Raw genomic sequence first — 22,584 nt, 5'->3', positions numbered from 1 at the left:
AAACAAATTTGTAAAATTTAATTTCTTACATTTCTCCAACGAGCGTGCAGCAAAAGAAGAAAAAAAGGATCACTACAAAAAATGAAAATTAATTGAAAAAAGGATATATGAAGGGAGATGTAAAAAAAAAAAAAAAAAAAAAAAAAAAAAAGAAAAATATAAACAAACCTGAGAAACGATAATATGATGTGCGTGTCCTATATGGGAAGATGGAGTAAGCATGTCAGTCAGTGTGCCTGGTTACCTATACACAGTATAAACAATCCAAACAACACTCACTACATATGACACAACTATATTTTACATTAATAGGAATCTCGATAAAAAAAATTAATCGTATAAACGAAATTGTAAAATATTTATGACGATGCATGCCAATGAAAAATTCTTTTTAAAACATCTTGTGATTTTTGGAACTAGAGAGAAAAATATTTCTTTTTTTTTTTTTCTTAAAAAAAAATATTCCAATTTCTAAATCATATCTCTAGCGATAAAACTTAAAATGTAAACATATATAAAAGAAAAAGCCACATTCTTCTAGTTCCGATAATAAAATTACAACAAATAAGAAAAAATTATACAACGTATTGAATAAGCACAAGCCTTCTGCTACTAAAAATAAGCAGAAGGCATGAAAGCTAATTAAAATTGGTCATGCTATCACACCACTATACACTAAATATTATTAGATTCATGCAGAATGAATCAAATCGGATATTTGCATTTTGAGAAGTCAGGATTCAACGTACCCGCCACCATTTTGCTCTTTTCCATAACTTGCTTAGCTAAAATTTGATTCAATTGTAGAATATGTTCCCTTTGCCGTTTTTCTTCCACTACTTTTCTCTTCAAGCTATCAGATTGCTCAATGTTAATATTGTCGTCTGAAAGAAGAATGAACGATTCATTTAACCATATAATACCCGTTCAAAAAGTACCCGGATGTAATGAAATTGTGAAATGATCCATACCACTTCCGTCTGGCGCGGTCACGGTTGTTTCAGACAACATCTTCCTTATTGCCTCCGCTTTCTTCAATCGTTGCTCCTGCTCTTCCGCGGTTAACTCCGGTGTCTACGAATCACAATTATCATTCTAAAATTCCATCGAGGAAGAAAAATAATTAAATTATCCCACCTGTTCGGGTATGTATCTTTCGGGAATCACGATCTTATTCGGCGTTCCCAAAAGTTGATCGATAGTGCTCTCGTTATACTTCAACTCTTTGTGGCTCAAAGTCGATCTGACGACATCCGGAGCGTTGATCCTCGGCCTGAGCGCACGTTCCATGTCCAGATCGTCTCTAGCTCTTCCCATTCCCTGTGTAAACGTTGCTTCGTACATTAAATCGTACACATTTCACACTCGCGACAACGAAACACGAGAAAGCGACGCCACAGGACACGACAAAGTTGGAAAAATGGAATTGACAAAGGAAAGAGAGAGAAACTAATGAATTGGGATGACGATGAAAAAAAAAAAAAACAAAGAAACACCAAGAGAAAAATAGCGAAAAGAAAAGAAAACGAATATTAAAATATCAAAAAAGAGGAAAAAAAAAAAGAAAGAAACGATACCATCTTTGAGAACGTATCCTCTAAGTCGAGGACAGGTTTGCTACTGGACACGGTATAGTGTCGCCTTTTCTCGCGAGGGATCTGCCTGCGTCTCGGCCCCTCGACTTTTTTCTCTGTCATCTCCTTGATAATCTGTCTCGCTGCCTCGCTCTTGAACACGGGCGACAATTGAGGCGAGCTCGGCGTGTTTACATTCAGCGACGAGCCGTAAGCTTTCTCCTGACCTTCTAGGTTGCTCGACGACAACAATTCCGGGCTTATCGCTTCTTGAACACTCTCGCCATATTGCCTGTACGGTGTATAGTACGGAGGCTGATGATGGTGGTGATGATGATGGCTCGATTTGATCGTGTAATTTTGCTGGTGGCTACTAGGACTGTAGGACGGACTGGTCGAGTAATTTGGCGAGCTGATAGGAAGATGCGTGCTCGAGGCGAGGCTCTCCGTGTACGGCGACAAAGTACTGTCCGAGCTTCCTTCCTGTTGCGTTTCGAACTGCGTGTCGAAATAATACCGATCGAGGGCGGACCGTGGAGGTGGAGGGCCGAACAAAATAAGGCGTCGGGGGGTGAAAGGCGAAACCAATGAAAAAAAAAAAAAAAGAAGAAAGAATAAAAATACGTGAAATCATGCGTATAGTCGAGATGCTTTTGGTGCTTATGGGTGGATGCTTGGGCCGCTCGTCAATGTTTTCGGTCCGATCTATAGTATCGCCACGCGCTATAGTATATGTATAGTTATTTATAAACGACAAAAAATTTTTGGAAAATTTTAATTCCTATTCGAAAAGTTTTCGATTAAATTGTTTGTCTGATTTGTTGTTTTTTTTTTTCTATCAAGAAACGTGTATAATATATTGCGAATTTCACACAACATACAACAATATCGTACAATATCAAAGATCAACAGTGAACGTAATAACACGTATCGTGCAAAATAAAGTTTATTATTGTTATTCACGTTTTACGTAAGAAAATATAATAAATTGTTAGCACAATGAATGATGCTTTCAAAAATTAATCGAACGTAAAAAGAATTTAAGGGGGGGGGGGGGGAAGATAAAATATGGATCAACGAAGGGGGTTAATGATTAAGAATGATCCATCGGATCGATTAATTGGCGCATGAATAATTTTAAAGAAACAAATGGAATTACTTACCCTGACCTTGTTACGTCTGGCCAGCATTGTTCTCAAGGCGTGCATGCTATCGCTTCTAGGAGGAGGCACAACCGGAACTTGATGGATCTCCGGCTGTTGCAGCCGTTGCCCGCCGAAACCTCTCGGCAAGGACATGCTTCTTTGGAACTGCACGTCGTCCAAGTCCGTCAACTGGACTGTGCTTTGGGCGTGAATCATCGGCGACTCTTCTACCACCTTTCCTAATTGAGCCTTCTAAAAATAAATTGATTGGGAATAGAATGAAATAAAATTGAAACAACGTTGACCGTCGCTGCTGAGACACATTATATGAGTTTGCAGACAAAGTTCTAATGTCTAAATAATTATAATAATGTTTCTAAATTCTAAAAAAAAATTGATATCTTTATCATTTTATAATATATATAATATAATTGATATCTTTATCATTTTACTTATTGAACATTTGTCTTCTAAATTTTTAAATATACTTTTTTTTAACATTTTTGAAAAAAGAAAAAGGTTAATAGCATTCACAAGAATCGAATGGAGAAAGATAAAGAGATGGAAAAGATAAAGGTGGTGCACGAGATTCGAGGATATTACCTCGAACTTCTGAGAACCTCCTAAATCATCGTCGCACAATCTCTTCGCACCCCCGGGCGCCTGAAGCCCGTTCGTTAATGGAATTCCAATGTTTCCAGTTCTGTCTCCTCTATCTCTTTGCCGTCTTTCCGACTCCCGCTTCACTATTCGCACGGTCTTAATCTCTTGTTTCTCACGGTTGTGGATCAAGCCTTGAAAACACACAATTACAGTGAGTCACCAATCTATATTGTCGTAAAGCCCGATGATTGCGTTATTGATTTCGCTTACCGGTAAACTTGTTGTCCTCGTTCTGTCTGTAATTATCGTTCAGCAACGCTTCTTCGTTCAAGGGTGGCGGCGGTGGAGGTGGAATGTACTCAGGTGGAAGAATTGCACCATTTGTCAGATTCCCGTCTTGCTTGTTGTTCTCTGAAATTGTTACAGTATAATTAAATATGAAACATTTTTCATTGGAAGGAAAGAATCATTGTCAAAAAAAGGAGGCAATAAAAATATAGAAAGGTAAAAATTAGAATTAGAAACGTTACTTGTCAGTCAGAATAAACTGGTGAAAACTCATTATTCATATATTCTTTAAATCCAATATTCATAGCCAAAACTTTCCTCACTGAACAAATTCCACTCTCTGTTATCCATGCTTTTTTTTTTTCAATAAAAGTTAAATTTCTGCTTCAAAAATTCATTCGCCTGGAGTTTTTGAATTTGAAAAGAGCTGATTATTCAGTTTCTCCCCAAAAATTGTCTGTCTCTCCTTCTCACCTTGAATTCTAGAATCCGTGTTTATATACAACGGAGCGACATTAGCTTGTATAAGGCTTCCTTTCCCTTGCATCTGATCCTTGAGAAGCTGTTGCTTCAGCTGATGCTGATGGATCTGTTCGCGTAACTGAGGAGAGAGCGAAGAAATATGATTCTGCGGCGATTGGGGATACGATTGCAGGTTGGCTTGCTGACGACTCGTGGGTGACGAGTCTTTGATCTGCGTCGGTGAACTGAAATGCGGATACGGTCCGCCGTTCTGCTTGCCACGGGGCGACGAGGACAACGCTGGACTCGATGGTGAATCCAAACCGTGATCCAAAGTTATTCCGGAATCGAGATCGGTCTCCAACCAAGAGTTTTGCGTCCGCTTCTTCGGCTGGTGCACTTGAGGAGCTGCAACAGTAATAATATGGGATAGAATTGTATTTGATTTATTCTCTAATAATATTATAAAAGAATTTTGATGAACTTGATAGAACAATTCATTTGAAAGAAAATTTGATAACACTTGTAATTGATACATACTTGCCATTTATAAAAGATATTCAGATATTTATTATATATTTATTTTATATATTATATTTTTATATATTTTATTTTTATATATTTATATTTATCATCTAAATTTTTATTTTCAATATTTAAAAACTAAAATTCATCTAGAGAATAGACATAGATACAATTTTGATATTTAATATTTCTTAATTACTTAATTCAATTTAAATTAAAAGATAAATGCAATATTAAAATTCTTTAATTTAAATATTAGAATTGTATTTGATTAATTTTCTATAAAATTATAGAAGAATTTTGATGAAGCACTGAAATTTAATAATATTTGTAATTGAGAGTATCTACTATAAAACTTGCTATTTATAAAAAATATTCAGATATTTATTATATTTATATTTATCATCTAAATTTTTATTTTCAATATTTAAAAACTAAAATTCATCTAGAGAATAGACACAGACACAATTTTGATATTTAATGAATATTTCTTAATTAGTTAATTAAATTTAAAAGATTAAATATTAAATGTATTAAAAATTTTTATTTAATTTAAACATTAGAATTGTATTTAATTTTCTATGAAATTAGAAGAATTAGAAGAATTTTGATGAACTTGATAGAACAATTCATTTGAAGCAGTAGAATGTACTAGAATTTAACAATACTTGTAATTAAGAATATCTACTATAAAACTTGTCCATTTATAAAAAATATTCAGACATTTATTGCAATCTGTTTTTTCTAATATTTCAAAAATAATATCAGTATTTCCTTTTGTTATTAATCTAAATTTTTATTTTCAATTAAAAAATTTTAAAAACTAAAATTCATTTAGAGAATAGACACAGACACAATTTAATGAATATTTAATAAATATTTCTTAATTAGTTAATTCAATTTAAAAGATTAAATATTAAATATATTAAAAATTTTTAATTTAATTTAGTCACTAGAATTGTATTTGATTTTCTATAAAATTGTAGAAGAATTTTGATGAACTTGATAGAACAATTCATTTAAAGCACAATGTACTAGAATTTAACAATACTTGTAATTGAAAGTATAAAACTTGTCCATTTATAAAAAATATTCAGATATTTATTATATTTATCATCTAAATTTTCAATATTTAAAAACTTTAAAATTCATCTAGAAAATAAATACAGACACAATTTTAATATCATTATCAAGTAATCATTTTCTTCCAATTCTTAATAACTCAGTTAATTAAATTTAAAAAGATAATGAATATTGAATTAAAATTTCTTTAATTTAGACGCTATCCCTTTTTATACTTTTTATTAGATTTAACGTTTAATCTCTGGCCGGGCAACGGAGAGCTCGAGAAGCTCACGCATTCGGCTCACCAGAAGTAGGTTGCGGTCGGATCTGCTGCACCAAGTTATGAGACTTCTCTGTGAGCTGTCTAACTTGAATACTCAATTCCTTTCGTTGTCTCTGCAGATCACCGACCAATTGTTGAACCCGTCTCAATTCCGCTTCGAGGGGGCCAGTGGTTGCCGAAGTGTCCCTGCTCACGTTCCCCGCGTATCTTCTCGACGCTTGAAGCTTCTGTCGAAGCACGACCAGGTCTTGTTCCAATCTCGCGTTCTCGGCCACCGTCTCCTCGAGTTTCTGAAAGAGAGAGAGAAGAGGGGGAAGATTATTCCTCGCTCTTGACACGTAATAGTAGTAATAGTAGTAGTAGTAGTTCGACAAGCTAAGGTCGACGATACGAGCAAAACGAAATTTATCTATTTCTGTGCTTTTCATTCATTTACCTGGAAGAATACCGGCTTTACCTGGAAACAATGAATGGGACGATTAAATCAAATTTCTTTTTAAAAACTATTTCTCTACTTTTTATATATATATATATATTGTTTCGAGAAGAAAATCCTGATTACTTTTCACTTTGAAAGAAATTCTTCATTCTTTTCGAAGAATGGAACGAAAGAAAAGTTCTAGATTGAATTCGCGTCTCTTTGAATTCGTCGGATGGAAAATACGCGCGAAATCGATTCAACTTTTATCCTACGCCTCTTGCTCGAAGATTAAAATTCTTAGGAAGAGAATTTTTTTCTCACAAAACGCGGCTTTACTTTAACCGGCCAATCAAAAATGATTCAGACTCGTCCTACCTTCGAGTTGTGCGCCAACAACACCCTCACTCTGCTCAGCTCTTTTTCCAACAGAAGCTGTTGCTTCCTGTATCTCTCCGCCTCCGCCAAATTGCTCCTGCTTCCTTGCAGTTTGTGCCGGAGGCCGCCTAGAGCTTTTTCCAGGATCTCCTGCAAATCGAGATGATAAATTAATTTGGAAAAATTAGTGATCTCGAGAGAAATTTCGTAAATAATTGGAATAAGAATTTAATTTACGATTGTTAATTTTATATTATTATTTTTTATCTAATTTAAAAATCGTATTTATAACTTTCATATAATTCACTAAATATTTATATCGTATTTTATATATAAAAAGAAGAAGAAGAAATTTTCAAAAATCAATTTTACCATTTTATGATCCTTTGAACGATATAAACAATTGTGAAACGAAAACAGTAAGTTGATCGAATATTACGCGATCTTGCGCTATAACGTATCAGTTACAAGTACGAATACGTATACAACACTTGTCACGTATTGCGAGCATTCAAAAAAAAAAAAAAAGGAAGAAAAAAGAGACGAACAGAGTTTTGGCATTTTCGAAGATCGGGCGGATCGCGTTACTCGCCTTGTCTTGTTGAAGACTGTGAAGTGTTCCGGATTCCTCCTGGAGCAACCGATCCAGTTTGTAGAGCTGCTGCACCTTGGCCTACGACACACAAGCGGCGCTGTGAGTTAACCTTGTAGCTTCCAGCCGAGCGTGGAACGGATTCGCGTTTCAACCGGAATCTAGCGATTCCGCTAGAACGAGCGATGCTCGTTGTGTCGTAATCGTGGTCGAAGAAAAGAGAAAAAAATTGCGGTTTTTTAATACGAACGTGTCTCGCATTTCGACGCGTATTAATCATAATAACGCACGAAACAGCACAAAGGATCTTTATATCGTGTTCGAGTTGGTAATTTTCCGCGTCGTCTCCTTATTTATTTCGTTCTCGATTTTCCAGGTCGGTATTTATGCACCGTTATAGAAGATCCCGCTAATTCGTATTTATCATGAGGACGTTTTCTCGGTAGGTAAAGTAATTTGTAGGGAGGTGCGCAAAAGTATCTATTATGGTACAAAGGGAAAATAATTCTTGAGATATGTATAGATATATGTATGTATCAAACGAAACGTGTTATTCTGTCTATGTTTCTTACTTCTCTTTCCTTTTTATAGACAACTTGATGGACAATCTGCTTTTTTCTTCTATTTCCGTTATTATATCCCGGAGAAGGGAATATTTTTATTTCGTACACAGATTCTTCTCGACTTTCTTGCAAATAGGAGATTCGTATTTTTCCATTGCATTTTTGGAATTATTTTATTTGGATTTGATTGCATTTCTTTTTTTTTTTTTACAATTGTTTTTTCTTTTTTTCTTTTTATACGAATATCAAAATATTGACGTTTCCCATTGAGAAAATGTCGATTTTTCATTCCACGTTGAATCTTGTCAATCAAAAGCAGTTTTGAAATTTTATGACGTATGTTCTAGAGGATACAATACACTTTAAACATTTTTACCAGTATTAACAAATTAAAATAAAATATATCATACAACACGATATTATTAAATTTTAAAATTCCATAATAAATTTTTAAATAATTATAGCTTACTTAAAAAAATCTTTATTAATTTTATAAATTAATAAATACTCTCAGCTTACCTCGGATAATGAATTCATACTAAATAATTTCACACTAAACCAAATGAACAAATCGTATCGTAGGACTCGTCAATAGGGATTGTTAACCCGCGTCATCATTTAAATAAGATTCGATGATCGATACCTGTAATTGTCCGTGGTCGGGGCTCAATCGGTCCCAGTCCCTTCGCTCCTCGGCGAGCAAACGCTGCTCCTGCACCTTCTGATTGAATTCCAACCGATGATCCCTCGAATTGTCGTGCGCCAGATCGTGTCGCGAACCGGATACACTGTTGGTCCCATTGGCAGTGTTGCGATTGTACAGGGAGCCCAACTTCACCATATTGTCGACCAGATTCACCAGCGGCTTGCCCTTCTCGTACTTGACAACGACAAAGTATATATATATATATATATATATATATATATATATATATATATATATATATATATATACATATATATACATATATACACAGGTTGCATTGAATTTCCAACTTCGATCAACTTGGCCAAGTTTCTCAATTAATCCTCGAAAAACTTGCCACCGCTCGACGGAACTCGGACGGAATAATTAAGCGGCGGGGCCGTCGAAATAAATTTCGTTTCGTTTAATTCATTATCGCCACTTCTCTCGTATCGATCTTTCGATTTTAACGACTCGACGTGTTTGAAAATATACCTTGGAAAAAAAATAATTTTCGAGAGAATTCGATCCGATATTCGAGGAAATGAAAATTTTACTATCGAAGTTGGAAGTTCGGAGAACTTTTTTTTTTTTTTTTTTTTCGTTCGTACCTGCTTCTCGAGATCCATCAGGTGTTTCTTCAGTTCGTCGAGCTTCTGAAGGTTCTCCAATCGTCGCGGTGTATCGAGTTCTGCCAATCTAGCCTGCGGGTCACAAAAGATGGACGATTTAAAAAATATTTCCCATCATTCTCTCTAATGGTGCTCTCCTTCTGAGAATTCTACGAGTTCCTAATTTCATCGAAAGATATTCAACAAAGATGATACGATCCAGGAAGATATGCGAAGAAATCAATAAACGAAACGTCCATTTACCATTTTTACCATTTTTTACCATTTTTACCATTTTTACCATTTTTGCCATTTTTACCATTTTTGCCATTTTTACCATTTCACTTCCCTGCTTAGAGATTTCTATCCCAATGACTTTTCACAAGTCAAGAAAATTCGAAGACTAATTTTACACATAGAAAAATATCATATTATGAAAATTGGACGACAAGAACGAACAGAAGAAACATCACGATCACGACGATAGAGATACCATTTATTTTCGCCGAATCCAGATATAAAAAAGACTCGAGGTTGATGACAATTGATCACCTCACGGAGATCGACGAGAAGAGAAAGAAAAAGAAAAAGAAAAAGAAAAAAGAAAAAAAGAATGAGATAACACGACGACGGGTGGGGTTCAAACCTTTTCACACGCCCCTTTGAAAAGTAATAATTGGCTCTCGATTCTTTCGAGATCGAAAGTTGATGAAAACATTTTAAATGAACTCGAATCCTGGTCAACGCGAAGAAAAGAAGAAAGAATTGAAAAAAATAAATTTTTTTTTCTTTTTTTATAAGCAATTTAAATTTGAGATGGAGAGAAAGAAAATGATCCATATGATGATGACGAGAGAGACGAGATAAAAGTTTCATCCGATGCCAACCAATGGACATTTTTTTCTTTTTGAAACGAACAAATTTTTTTATGGAAACAAGAATCTTTTTTCTTGTTGAAAAAAAAAAAAAAGAAAGAAATCTGGAATCGCATTATTATTCGATTCAATTGTCAAATGTAAATAAAAATTGCATCGTAGAATTATAAAAAATTAAAAAAACAGTTTGAATTTATATTATATTCGTATACGTGCGGAGATTGTTTCGGAAAAGTACGTATCGCCTCGGGGCGATCGAGTCGGGATAAAACGAGTTAGAGTGAATGTGATCTTACGTAAAATGGATTTAGAATCGATTAGGTCGGTGCGTGTTAGGTGAGAACGATAAATTGTGCAACTGTGAGTCGAAGTTTCTTGAATTTTTTTTCACTCGATGCAAATTATTCGAAAGCGATAAATTCGTGAATTTCGCTTTCAAAAAGAAAGAAAAAAAAAAAAAAAACAACAACAACATTTGTAGAAGAATCTCGTTTGATGGTGAAAAGAAAAAAAAAGAAGAAAAAAAAATAAAAGAAGTATCATGCTCTTTTGAAGAATGCGGCCGATCAAAGGACAAAGGTGGAATTCTTTTCCCCGAGGAGGAAAGTTCCTATTCTAATGACGTTCTTCTCCTCGAAACCGATGTCCTTGAAACCGGTTCTCCGCCGTGAACGCGCGGCATTTTTCGCGCCGATAACAGGATTCTCGATCGCGATTATCTATCAACGTCGCTCGTGAAAATATCTCTTTTCTTTTTAAAAAATCCCACGAAAATTTTCGAGACGAAGCTCAGAAATATTTCATATCGAAAATTATTATTGAAATACGATACGATTAAAGCGTTGTTCAAGCTGGAGCTTCTTTTCTTTTTTTTTTTTTTTTTTTTATTTTTCATATATATCATTTTTAAGATGGAACGGAGCAAAAATTTCTCTCAAAAAAAAAAAAAGTTCCATCCGCTCGAACGACACTCGAAAGCGCAACGAAAGAAAACGATGTGAAAAAATCGCAGATGCGAATCGAAGAGGAAAGACTAGGGTACTGGAGCAGCCTCCGTCATATACGCCATCTCGTCGTTTAGTTGGAGATAACGGTGGCCTTTCTGAAAAATGTTCGGACCTGTGCCTCGATCTCCATCTGGCAGGTCTCCATAGCTTTGTAGATGGTGGCGTTCTGCCGGCGTAGCTGGATCAGCAGGAGCACCAACTCCTCGTGGGTCCTGCCGAGGAGTTCACCGGCGGAAACGCGAACCAGTCCGTGGGCTCCTTGCTGGTGCGCCAACTTGCACCCAACCTCTGCTCGCTGGTTGCTCTGTCGAGGCATGCAATCTTTCGTTAGGGATTCGCGGTTGCGGGAAAAAGAAACGAAAACTCTGGCTCTCTCTCTCTCTCTGTCTCCCCTCGCGGCGAACAATTCGGTGTGCGAGGAAAAAAAACTTGGCAAAAAAATCGCAGCGTCGATTCGAGGATCGAGCTCTGAAAAAGTATATATTGAAACCGAGCCGAGTTTTTCATTCGTTTTCGCTGTGGCAGAGATCGATGCTTTTCCAAAACCATTGTGTGTTCCATGACCATTTCTTTTCAACCGTATCGTCTGTTCGAGTAAACTTGATAAGGAAAATTTAAAAAAAAAAAAATTGACGCGAAATTATATTAATATGGACGCGAACGAGCGTGAAAAATTTCGTTGAAATGGAAAGTGAGAGCAACGGTCACGGCGCGCAGGTTGGGAACCACTGAGCTAGATCTACGTAAATATCGAACTAAATATTATGGAACATATGAACGGTTGTACATTATTAGGCTTGACAAGTTTTTTTTAAGCTCGAGTTGTCGAGCTTAACAATGATCATTGGAATGGAATGATTAAAAAAATTATAGAAAATGACAGACACGAGATGTACAGATGTGCGCGTTGTTGTAACGAACATAGCGTGTGACGAGGGTTTGTTTTTCTCTTTTTTTTCTTTTTTTCACGACACGTTTTTCTATTAATCTTGACACCGAATTATTTCACCATAGATAAGATTGAAAAGCGAGAGAATCTTTCGACGTTTTGTACGGTTGATGCATGGTTAAGAAGCGTTTTCGGTGAAATGATTGGCATGGGAAGAATGAAAAGAATGAAAGGAAAAGAAAAAAGAGGCGTGAGAAAAAAAAAAGAATTGAAAGTAAATCCGTTCCATTGATCGAATGCGGAAAATGGATGCAAGAAACAAATATCGCACGAAAATTTGCTCAAACATGTATTAAGTAAATGATAAAGGGAACAGTGCTCAAAAATGAAAACTGAAAACGAAGAACCTATATTATTAGCAAAACCTAGGCTTAGACAAAAAATCGACACATGTTGTTAAAAAAAAAAAATCTACCAATTCATTCTACTAATACAATCTACTTGAAACGCTGCAGCATATGTATGCGCATATCCATCCACAATACACAATAAATAATAAAGAAGGTCACAGTTCCTGTATTAATAAAATAACCTAATTTACCTAAATAATAATAGACGAGCCTAAATAATCGAGAAAGTTATTTACAAATCCCGATAATATTCCAAACTTAACACTTAACCTTACCAACTTAACCTTAAAAACGATCTTTCGAAAAACACTACGTTCGAAATCACTACGCGCACAAAACCTCTTTACTTTACTCACTCAAAACAAACTTCGATAAAAACCTTTGATCTCTTTCTCTCTCTCATCTCCATCCAAATCTACCTGCACAGAATTATTCTCGACTCGTCGATCCCGCGAACGATCTTCCTCGTACCTGTGTTCAAGTGGCGCTGGCCGCAGGCTCGGTGGAAACCATTCCTTCTCTCTTTTCCATCGGAACAAACGAAGACTCAAAAACGAGACGAGAGGAGGCGATATCGTGGAGAACGTCTCATATCGAGAGACGTTCTATTAACGTGAATAACCGTGGCACAATGGAGAGCGGCGAAAAGCGTCGCGAAGGTGGAAGGAAGACTTTGGAAGACTGGCGTGATGCCCGGCCTGATCGACTCGCCTGTTCACCGACTCCTACAGTACCCGGCATGCACCGTGGTTCCTTGCTCGGGCTTGTCGAGCTATCGTTTTGTATGTTTTGCCTCGAGATCTGGCTGGCTTCGCCTCGGCCTATGTTCCCTCGGTTAAGGCGGCCTTTGTAACTGGGATCTGATTATAATGTCCAGCTTAAATACCCTCTCTACAAGGAACGCTATTCAAATTGATGAGAAAATTGCGCTCATCTTTCTTCTTTTTTCACTAGATTGCAAGTGTACGTCATAGAGGTTAGGAAAACGTAAATTGGAAATAGAAGAGTGTCCCGATGTCGATGAGAGATCGTATAGGTTATTTACATGAAAAATTGATTAATCACGTTTACAAATTTTTGAATTTTAAATATATAATTGATCCGTTTTTATAATTGGGGTCTGATTAAAAATGTATTTAAATATTTTTCTTATAAGAAAAACTATATAGGTTTTTTTTCTTGGATAGAAAGTGTATATTATAAAGATTATAAAAATGTAAATTAAAAATATTGAAAGAATGAAAGGATATGTAAAGTCATTTAAATTGCATTTTTTGAAAATTTTTGAATTTTTAGCACCAAAATGTGTATATATTTAAATATTTAATATTTAATATTTTTTGGTAACTAAATAGTTACTAAAAAGATTGATTTTTGAACACATGCGTTCCTCTCACGTTAAACTCTTTGAGCGATGTGTTGTTTAAGGCTTGTTTCTTTACGGAACTTTTTCCTCTTTGTCATTGGCTGATTCGACTTGTTCCGTTTGCTTGTTGGTTGCAAAGACAATAAACGGACACTGCTCGAAATAATTGGAAGATTGTGTTACGTTTGCCGGTCTAAAATAGTTCCGCTAAAATAATAGAAGCGCAGAAATTCCATCTTCCGTGGAGAAATGTAGAATTTTCGAATTGTTTGATATTCGAATTGTTTTTTGGAATCGTTCTAATGAAATCTAGATAAAAAAAAAAATATAATAATAATTAAACATATCTTCCAATTAAAATAATTATTCTTTTTAAAATATTTTTTAACAAACAAAAATTATCAAATTTTTTATTTTTCAAAGATTAATTTAGCCATTTTTATTCAATCCATATTTTTTTTATTTCGTACATTTAATAATTATTTCGAAGCACGCGAAAAGACATTTTTAAAATTTTCTATCGTAACACGTGTGCGCTGGAAACCATTTCCAGTGGCAACCGAGATTTTCGAATTCTTTCTCCAAGAGAAACTCGAAAAAACTCCTCGACTTTCAAACTATCGGGATTAAGATAGTTCCTTCCATAGTCTCGAGACTTTTAAGTTTCCGAGAATTTGGGGAGCTTTTAACGGTTCAAAGAGTCGTCCCTATCTGATATCGTCGTTTTCAAGTATCCTAGCTTTTCAAACGATCTTATTTCGACGAAACGGATATACTTTCGCGGGGAAAACTCGCGAAAACTTTCATCGAGTATATCCTTCCTTCCATCTTTACAAGATATAAACATCGAGTATTCTATTTGTCGAATACTTGTCTAATTTTCCGTAATGGTGCAAATTATTATAATATTCAACTTTTTTTTAATGGATTTTTCCTTATCGAAATGATATTAAAATTATTCCAATAGTAAATTTTATTAAATTCATTCACCTAATTATGAAAAAAAAAAAAAAATATATAAATGCAAAAAATGTAAAATCGAGTTTTTCCATATCTTTAAATAGTTATTAAAATTTTAATGAAATTGTTGCAATGAAATATATTTAGTTAAAAAAAAAAAAATTTTTTTGAAATATCCTTCTATATTAATCCAGCATCAAAAAGTTTCTATTTTTCAACGATCGAATATAATTAAGTTCCCACAGCATCGATCGAGAATGGATCGAAACAAAGAAACTCTTCGGGCGAATGTTTAACGAACGATATAACGCTTGTACCAACATTCTATTCAAGGCGAGTTTCCATTGTGGAGGCAGCTTAAGGCCTGTCTGCAGTTGCCTGGCACGGTGCCCTTGCTGACCACTGCTGACCGTATGCAGGATCGACCCTGGCCCTTACTTCTCTTAATCCTCTTTTCTTCTCATCCTTCTCTCGTTCACCTCTTTCGTTTCTCCCTCTCCTTCAAACTTCTTTATCTTTTTCTTCTTTAACTTCCACTTCTTATCTTGTACTTCTCCTCTCGAGTTTTTCATTCTTCTTTTTCGTCCTCGCTGGAGAACCTTTTCAACCACTATCTCTCTCTTAACGTATGTAGTAGGAGGACGGCGTTTGTGTTACTTTCTCGTTGAATCCGCGTGTCCTGCAGCGTCCAAATAAAGAGACGGCTCGAGAAGGGAGGTTTGCTTGCTTTGCTTGCTTTCCGGTCCGTTTCCATTCGTATTCTCGAGTGCGAAATGGTGTCGTGGAATTTCTTCGATACGATTCGATAAAATGTGAAAAAAAAAATGGTCGGCTAATTCCAAGATTATGTTCAATAATTTTTTAAATATTCGATATCGTTTAAACAGTTAAGATTTGAGAATAGACAATTGTGACGAACGAAAATACGATTTTATATGTCCAAATATTTGCGATAAAAGGACAGGTAACATTATTTGATTGGAATACTAAACGTCCTTTCAGAACGGAAGCCAAGAAAAGAAATTCGCGTTCAAGAAGGAATTGCGATAAAACGAGGACAAGTTATATAATATGCACATGTAACAATCGTAAAAATTTGCTTGAATTGCGTCCCTTGTAAAGTAAATTTTTTATTCGAAAAAGTATAATTATATATAGTAAAATTATATATGTGCGTAACGAAGTGCAGTGAAGTTTATAGAATTTTTTGTGTACAAAAAAATCATGCTAAGAGAAATAATTATATATATTGTCAGAATCATGCTGAACATATATTAGGCATACTTGTTTTAAACATGTAAATTATTTTAAGCGAAAAAAAATTTGTTTATTTTATTAGTGAAAATAATTAAATTTCGATTCAAACAATTTTAGTTAACGAAATTATTTCATATAAGAACGAAGACTAATTATATCATAAAATAAAGTATGAAAAATATGAGTAAAAAAAATTGATTTATATGTAACTGATTTAAATATATCAATAGATTCTAATAAGAATTTTCCTTTTCTTCTTTATATTAAATCAAATATCTTGTCATTATCATATAAAAATATCATTAACAGCAATAATTCGATATATAATTATATTGAATGAACATCGTAATATCAAATCTTGAATAGAAAATGCACAAAATAAACAATTCATTAAAAACATGTTAATATATTTTAATTGAAATATCTAAAATCTATTTTCATTTTTAGCTTGAATCACATTAAATCCAAAATATTTTCTGCACAGAATTATCAAACGATTCATCTTTATTATATATATAATATAATATCATTACAGAATTCGCAATAGTAAATTATATATGATAGCTTGATACATACATATACGTTACGTTATATATAATTACGTTAGGTGAGCAGCTCAATATTAATTGCAACCGATCAAACTTCAATAGAGAATAATATAATTCATCGATCTCGATACAACATCTCGATATATTTGAAAGATAACAATGTCCAAAATGCTTTTTCTCTCTTAACCTAAATCAAATCTAAAACACTTTTTTCTTCTTTTCTATTCCGCAATTGCCAGATATTTTAGTATTAATAATATGACAATGTCATTAGAGAATTCGTAATAATAAATATCGAGATTGTCTCTGATAAATGTATATGCACTTATGCTAAATGAACAACGGAATATTAATCGCAGCCGATGAAATCACCAGAAGAGTATGGCACACGTGTTCGTTGTTATCGACATGTACACGCATGCATGGTAAAGGATGTATCTCTCCTACTCTCGATCGCGTATGATAATGAATTTCTGGGACAAGCAGGTTGCGCTAATGAAAATGCTTGGAAACTCGGCATCAAACGGACGCGGTTGAATCGTACTCTCTTCTCTTTGGACACCAGGTTGGAAACATCGAATCCAACCAATGGCTGGATTCCTCGCGTAAAGGGGACCGTACGCGTGCATTCGTGAGTTTCAATGGCTTTCATCGGTTCCTTCGAGCATGTCCTCTTCCATAATGGATATCATTCTCTCCAGACTGTTCCCGGTTTCGAATGCTTTATACACGTGTCGAACAACTTGGCTGCGTTCACAACTCAATATATTTGATTCGATGTTTTTCATCCAAGGATCAAATTCTCGATACGAGATACCGATACGAAAGAAAACCATTATATACTGACTCGTTGAACATTGTAAAAGTATATTCTAGAAGTATAAACTATAGTGTCGGTGGTAACTTTAAGAGGATAGAATACTAGTGTAGCCCTCTAGTGGTAATTTAACACAATTCACTTAGGGCTAATCGACATCGTATGTGTTCTTTGGAAAATGAATTTGAAGCTTGGGTTTACTGTGTGATCAATAGTTAGTGGTACAGTTTTGACGAAGTTGCATTTGTGCTGTTTGAATTGCAAAAGTTTCGTTAGTTTTCCGTATTATTCCGTGTATTGTCTATATCGAAAATGTGGTTAATTTTAAAAGTGACTTCTTGATCTTTAATAAATTGTGGAGGAGAGTTCGTTTACGAAACAATTTTTTTATTTCTATCGAAGTTAAAAGTTATCAAATCTATTGAATCTATATTTGAATTGGATGATTCGTAACTTTGGATCAGCAACATGTTTATTCGATCAGATACAAAGTTTAACGGTCTAACAACTAATCGATCTACGTGTCTAAACAAACGTGAACTAACCAAAGTCGATAACTCGACAAACCACAGCCACGTGTAAAGTGAAACTTTAACACGATGACCGTAATATCGCCCGCTATAAACCGCAGTTCTAACGTTTCCACATTTTCCGCCTTAGTAGATAACCTATCAGAGTGCATAACTAAACAATTAATCTAAACGATCTATAACCAATATACAGAAATACATCTATAACAATAAATACTAAACAATACACTACTCTTTCCATTGAACGATACACTAAAATCTTTCCGTAATATTTTCAATATTTTTACAATTAGACGTTAAAAACAAAATCATACAATAACGTTATTTTATATTAGCAACATGTTTAGAATATATTAGCAAAGGATTCTAATGCAAGGTTAATTAAAATTCTATGCGATTTTGATCTAATCCTTTTCAAGCAACAGCAAGGTTTTTGCAACTAACCATTACCGAATTGGTGGAATAATCGACTAAAGAACGTTTCGATCGACTTATTCGGCGCACAAGTAATACAAAATTGAATGCGATAACGAGAGAATTCGTATGAGTTCGATCGTCTCGAACATTCTCGCGGTCACGAAAATCGGAAACGCGTTCGTAATTAATTCCGCTCGTACATCGCTGCGAAATCGGCGGCTCACCCCGAGGCAACGTTTTAATTAATTAGACTAATGGAATTTACATGCTGGAACGATAATGCGGACTACTGCACACTCGCGAAAGGACAGAACCTTGGGACAAATCGTGTAACGTGCGAGCGTGCTTGGTTTGCTTGTCACGTGATATTAATTGCGTGTACATACGCGTGAAAAAACGGTGTAACGATCACCAGAGAGGGAAAGGAAAGAATGGAAACTAGGAGAATAGTGTGAGAAAAAAAGCGAGTGATCAGCAGAAGCTGTGTGTTGTTATATTGGATTCCTTTCTCTTTCCATGCTCCGCCATGCCAATCAACTCGAAGATTCCGCTTGCGATTAATTAATCTTTCGCTCACCCTTTTGTGCAGCAACTCGTTGTACTCCCATACACGTTGATTCTGTCTAATAGCCGTGCCTCCACCACGATCCACTTCTCTGCCGATTGGGCTCACCATTTTCCTTTCAACTGTAAAATATATTGCGAAAATAAGAATAAACATTTAAGAATGTTTTTTATATGAGATGAAATTTGTCTCGAAGCAAATGATACGTTTAAAATCATTTGGAATTATTTAAGTCGTGTCATGCGTAGAGGTTAGAAAATGCTTATAAGTAGAGGTAAGAAACAATTTCAAATCGTTTTATATCTGTCGTTTTGTTATAGGATATCTTTGGAGTGAAGGAATTTTTTTTCATGATTAAAATAAAGTAATATTTTATTCTCGGATTTTTTTGGTATCGTCAAATTCTATTATACACAGGTATTTTATTTATTTAAATTTATAAATAATATTTCATTCTTAGATCTTTTCAATAGATATCGTCAAAAAATTTTTAAAATAAAATAAATTTTTAATTTTGAATATATAAAGAAAATTAAATAATATTTTATTTTCAGATTTTTTATTAAATTCAAATTTTCGTTATTTAAAATTTCTAAAAGATATATTTTATATCACATGTGAATATAAGAGAGAAATATCGATGATAACAGACTTTTCCTTTAATCGTAAGTGAAACCTGCTAGACAGAAATATAGAAAGCGGTATTAAATATGCACAGTAACTGATCCAGACAAAAATTCAATACGCAAATATTGGCTTGATATCGCTTAACCGCTACTCGCATTTGAGCATTGACCATTTTCACTAATGTTTGCTCGATAAATTATTCAGTTATACCTGATACTACATTAAGTATAACGTACTATACACGTATACATACATTTATATGGATTAATGTAAAATTTCAACAGAAGAGCCGCAATACGATGCTATAATATTTATTACGTCGATTTAAAATTAAAAAAAAAAGAAATTTCTCAGAGCTTGTGAATAAAACCAGACAATTAAATCTTCAATTTTTCACAATCATCACAAACAACAGAAACGAAACAATTATTATTAATAAACCAATTTGACCAAACATTAAACTTATTTCTCACGAGACACGTACAATCCCGTTCTATCCATTTCTCTAATTCTCTGATATCCTTTAGCGAGAAAGCATCGAAAGAGGTTAGCGGTTTGCCCCAATGTACGTGGGATTTCTATTATTCCTCGTGTCGCTTTGTGCTCCTGGTCTTTCCCCGCGGATATCTGAATAATTAACCTCACTTCCACCCTCCTCCTTTCGTCAGAATTCACCGATTCTCTCTCTTTCGATATTAATTCTCCGAGTTCGGATTCAATTTGCGCGATTGCCTTCTTCTTTCCTCGTACCTTCTTTTTATCCTCGTTCGAACAAGGACGCGCGAGCTTTCCGAAGAATTTTCGGGAAAGGGAATTTGAAGTGTAATTTAATTCCGGTCGATATTCGTGTTGCGACACGAACGGTGGGTGAGTAAATTTAGAGAGACTGAAGAGATTGAATGAACTTTACGCGAATGTTTGGGGCGGAGATTCAATAGTTATTTGTGTTCGAATTAGTCGAGGAAACGTATTAAAACAGTGATGGAAACTGTGGATGATAGTTTGAACAAGGATTAAGATTTTAAAGATGGACGTAAGTACGATTTATTATTTAATAAAGATTTAGATAGAAACTATATTTTATTTTCAAATTGTAAATTATTTCTATCGCAATTTTATATCGCGTACACATGTTGGATATATCTTACTTGGGCTGTGAACTCGTATGTCGCTGTCACTAGGGCTAGAGACACGGTGGTCGTTCATGGAAATGACCCTTAACGCTCCGGCCGGACTCATCAATCGTTGAGTTGCGTGCCCGCCCGGAGAAGTTAACCTTATTTCCTTTCCATCGTTGTTGTTGTTGTTCAACCTGCAAAGTTTCCATATTGAGCGGATATATAGAATATTTTATTCTAGTTAATTTCCGTTACAATTAAATCTAAAATTTCTTAAGTTATTGAACAGTGATTTTTTTTCTTTCATATTTTTATCACATTCCAGTTTATAATTCACTTTAATGTTGTACGCGTATATTTTGCATTGTGTAAAGGTATAATCGTAGCCGGATAACGATTAATCATTGAATATAACGGAATATAATGGAACAAAAGTAGCGGAAGAGATAAAACGTTAAGAATAGGATTAAAGAAATTTAATTTTCCCAGTTAAATTGCTTAATTAATAACTGCCACGATGCGAAACATTTTTCGATATTCAATTTGGGAAACGTATAATTGACTCTTTTTTATCGATGTTATAATTATACCATTATTATTATTATTATAATTGATACGAAAGCAAGGAGAGAATTTCGAAATCGAGGAATATCTCGTTAATAAACGTGGCAACGACTCGACGACAATTTTCCCCCCACTTCTTCCTCCTCATTTCAATTTCTATACCCCGTGGATGTTCCTTGGCCGGATAGTTTTTATCATCACAGGAGGAGGAACACGATCGAAGTAGAATTGCTGACGACGTTCTCGAGGAAGCATACGCTAGTTTCTTCTTCTTCTTTACGTATCCAAGGTGTGAAACAGCCGGGAAAAATGTGTCACCGAGGGAATTCCAATGCCGATCGAGCCTTCCTTCTCGCCAAGAATGCTCGAATTCGTTCACGGTAAGCAGTTTCTCGCGTTGGAATTTTTCGAACGTGCGCTTCGAAAAATCTTTCTCGACGACGCGACTTTTAAAAAATTTTCAATTCTCGTTCAACTCGCGCGCGCATATTTCCACAGGATTCGTTGCTAAATACTACGATAAAAATTCCATTATAAATTTCAAAATCAAATTTTTTCCAATTTTTCTTCTTATTGAAGAACAATTTTACATATCCTTTTTCTCTCGATTCGACTCTCGCTCTTCGCAATTTTTTTTTTTTCTCATCCATTCCAAGGAAAGGAAAAATTCTTTGTCACTCACATTGCAGATCCTGTCCCGATGTCGCCATTGCTGGCGACTCGTAATAGCTGCGAATTGCTCGCGTCGTTTTCCGATTGTCTGACCGATTGAGGGGTGGACTGGTGGAGGGGCAGGGGCTGCCTGTGCGTGGCATTGCTCCTCGGCAACGGAAGGGTGGACACCGTAGCCGGGGGTTGAGTTTGAGTCCTTTGAGCGAGTTGCGAAGTGCTGACAGCCCTCGGCGGAAGCGGATCCCTTCCTATCACCGATCCGGATCCGGACGCTGCGAATAAAATAAAATATTGCTCGTCATGAAACGTGCCTCCCTCCTCCTCGACAAGATTAATTTTTTTTTTCAATGTTTATTTATCGAAATTGGAAAAAAAGTCCATTAATATTTGTTCGAATATATCTTTTTTTTTTTTTTTTTTTGAAAAAGTTAAACAAATTTTCAAACATGTCTCGTCTCGATATTTCGAGACTCGATTCTTGTCAAAATTACCGTTAACAGAAATTGAATTAAATTAAGAGTATTCAACAGATTTTCACAGGACGACGAATATTTTTCCCTGTAATTCATTTGAAATGTATAAAAATATCGGACGTGAATGTTAAGAGAAAATTAAATTAAAGTTAAGACGATATATTCAGTAATTTTTTATTCCAATATTTAATTCACTTAATGTTACTTCATATAAAAAATATCCTGTTGAAAGAGTAGTATTCGTCTGCAAGGAGGGTTAAAGTACCATATTGAATATTAAAGGGATACGAGTTTTAA

General features: G+C 34.9%; 1 protein-coding gene across 17 annotated transcripts in view; it reads right to left on the bottom strand.

Annotated features, from left to right (window-relative positions):
* The window catches only part of LOC408874, a 229,536-nt gene that overhangs the window by 11,688 nt on the left and 195,264 nt on the right, over positions 1-22,584 (bottom strand). For 11 of the 17 annotated variants that reach the window (XR_411854.3, XM_006570518.3, XM_006570520.3 and 8 more), the window contains 18 exons: positions 21,825-22,086; positions 20,609-20,772; positions 18,846-18,955; positions 11,187-11,378; positions 9,193-9,285; positions 8,540-8,776; positions 7,334-7,414; positions 6,742-6,891; positions 6,382-6,402; positions 5,968-6,235; positions 4,085-4,480; positions 3,593-3,733; positions 3,323-3,513; positions 2,738-2,971; positions 1,578-2,072; positions 1,138-1,320; positions 972-1,074; positions 750-884 (listed from right to left, as the gene is read on the bottom strand). Coding sequence is in view for 14 of the 17 variants with exons in the window: in XM_006570518.3 (XP_006570581.2) it covers positions 750-884; positions 972-1,074; positions 1,138-1,320; positions 1,578-2,072; positions 2,738-2,971; positions 3,323-3,513; positions 3,593-3,733; positions 4,085-4,480; positions 5,968-6,235; positions 6,382-6,402; positions 6,742-6,891; positions 7,334-7,414; positions 8,540-8,776; positions 9,193-9,285; positions 11,187-11,378; positions 18,846-18,955; positions 20,609-20,772; positions 21,825-22,086 (3,456 nt within the window). In the remaining 3 variants the exon portion in view is untranslated. Of the gene's footprint in view, positions 1-29; positions 73-168; positions 245-749; positions 885-971; positions 1,075-1,137; positions 1,321-1,577; positions 2,073-2,737; positions 2,972-3,322; positions 3,514-3,592; positions 3,734-4,084; positions 4,481-5,967; positions 6,236-6,381; positions 6,403-6,741; positions 6,892-7,333; positions 7,415-8,539; positions 8,777-9,192; positions 9,286-11,186; positions 11,379-12,043; positions 12,055-18,845; positions 18,956-20,608; positions 20,773-21,824; positions 22,087-22,584 lie in introns of all 17 variants that reach the window. The other 6 variants (XR_411856.3, XR_411855.3, XM_026441153.1 and 3 more) reach the window with 6 other exon arrangements.

Source organism: Apis mellifera, linkage group LG6 (genome assembly GCF_003254395.2).
Source record: "Apis mellifera strain DH4 linkage group LG6, Amel_HAv3.1, whole genome shotgun sequence".
NCBI classification, from domain to species: Eukaryota; Metazoa; Arthropoda; class Insecta; order Hymenoptera; family Apidae; genus Apis; species Apis mellifera.
Note: the sequence above shows the minus strand (reverse complement) of the source record. Positions and strands in the feature narration are given on the sequence as shown.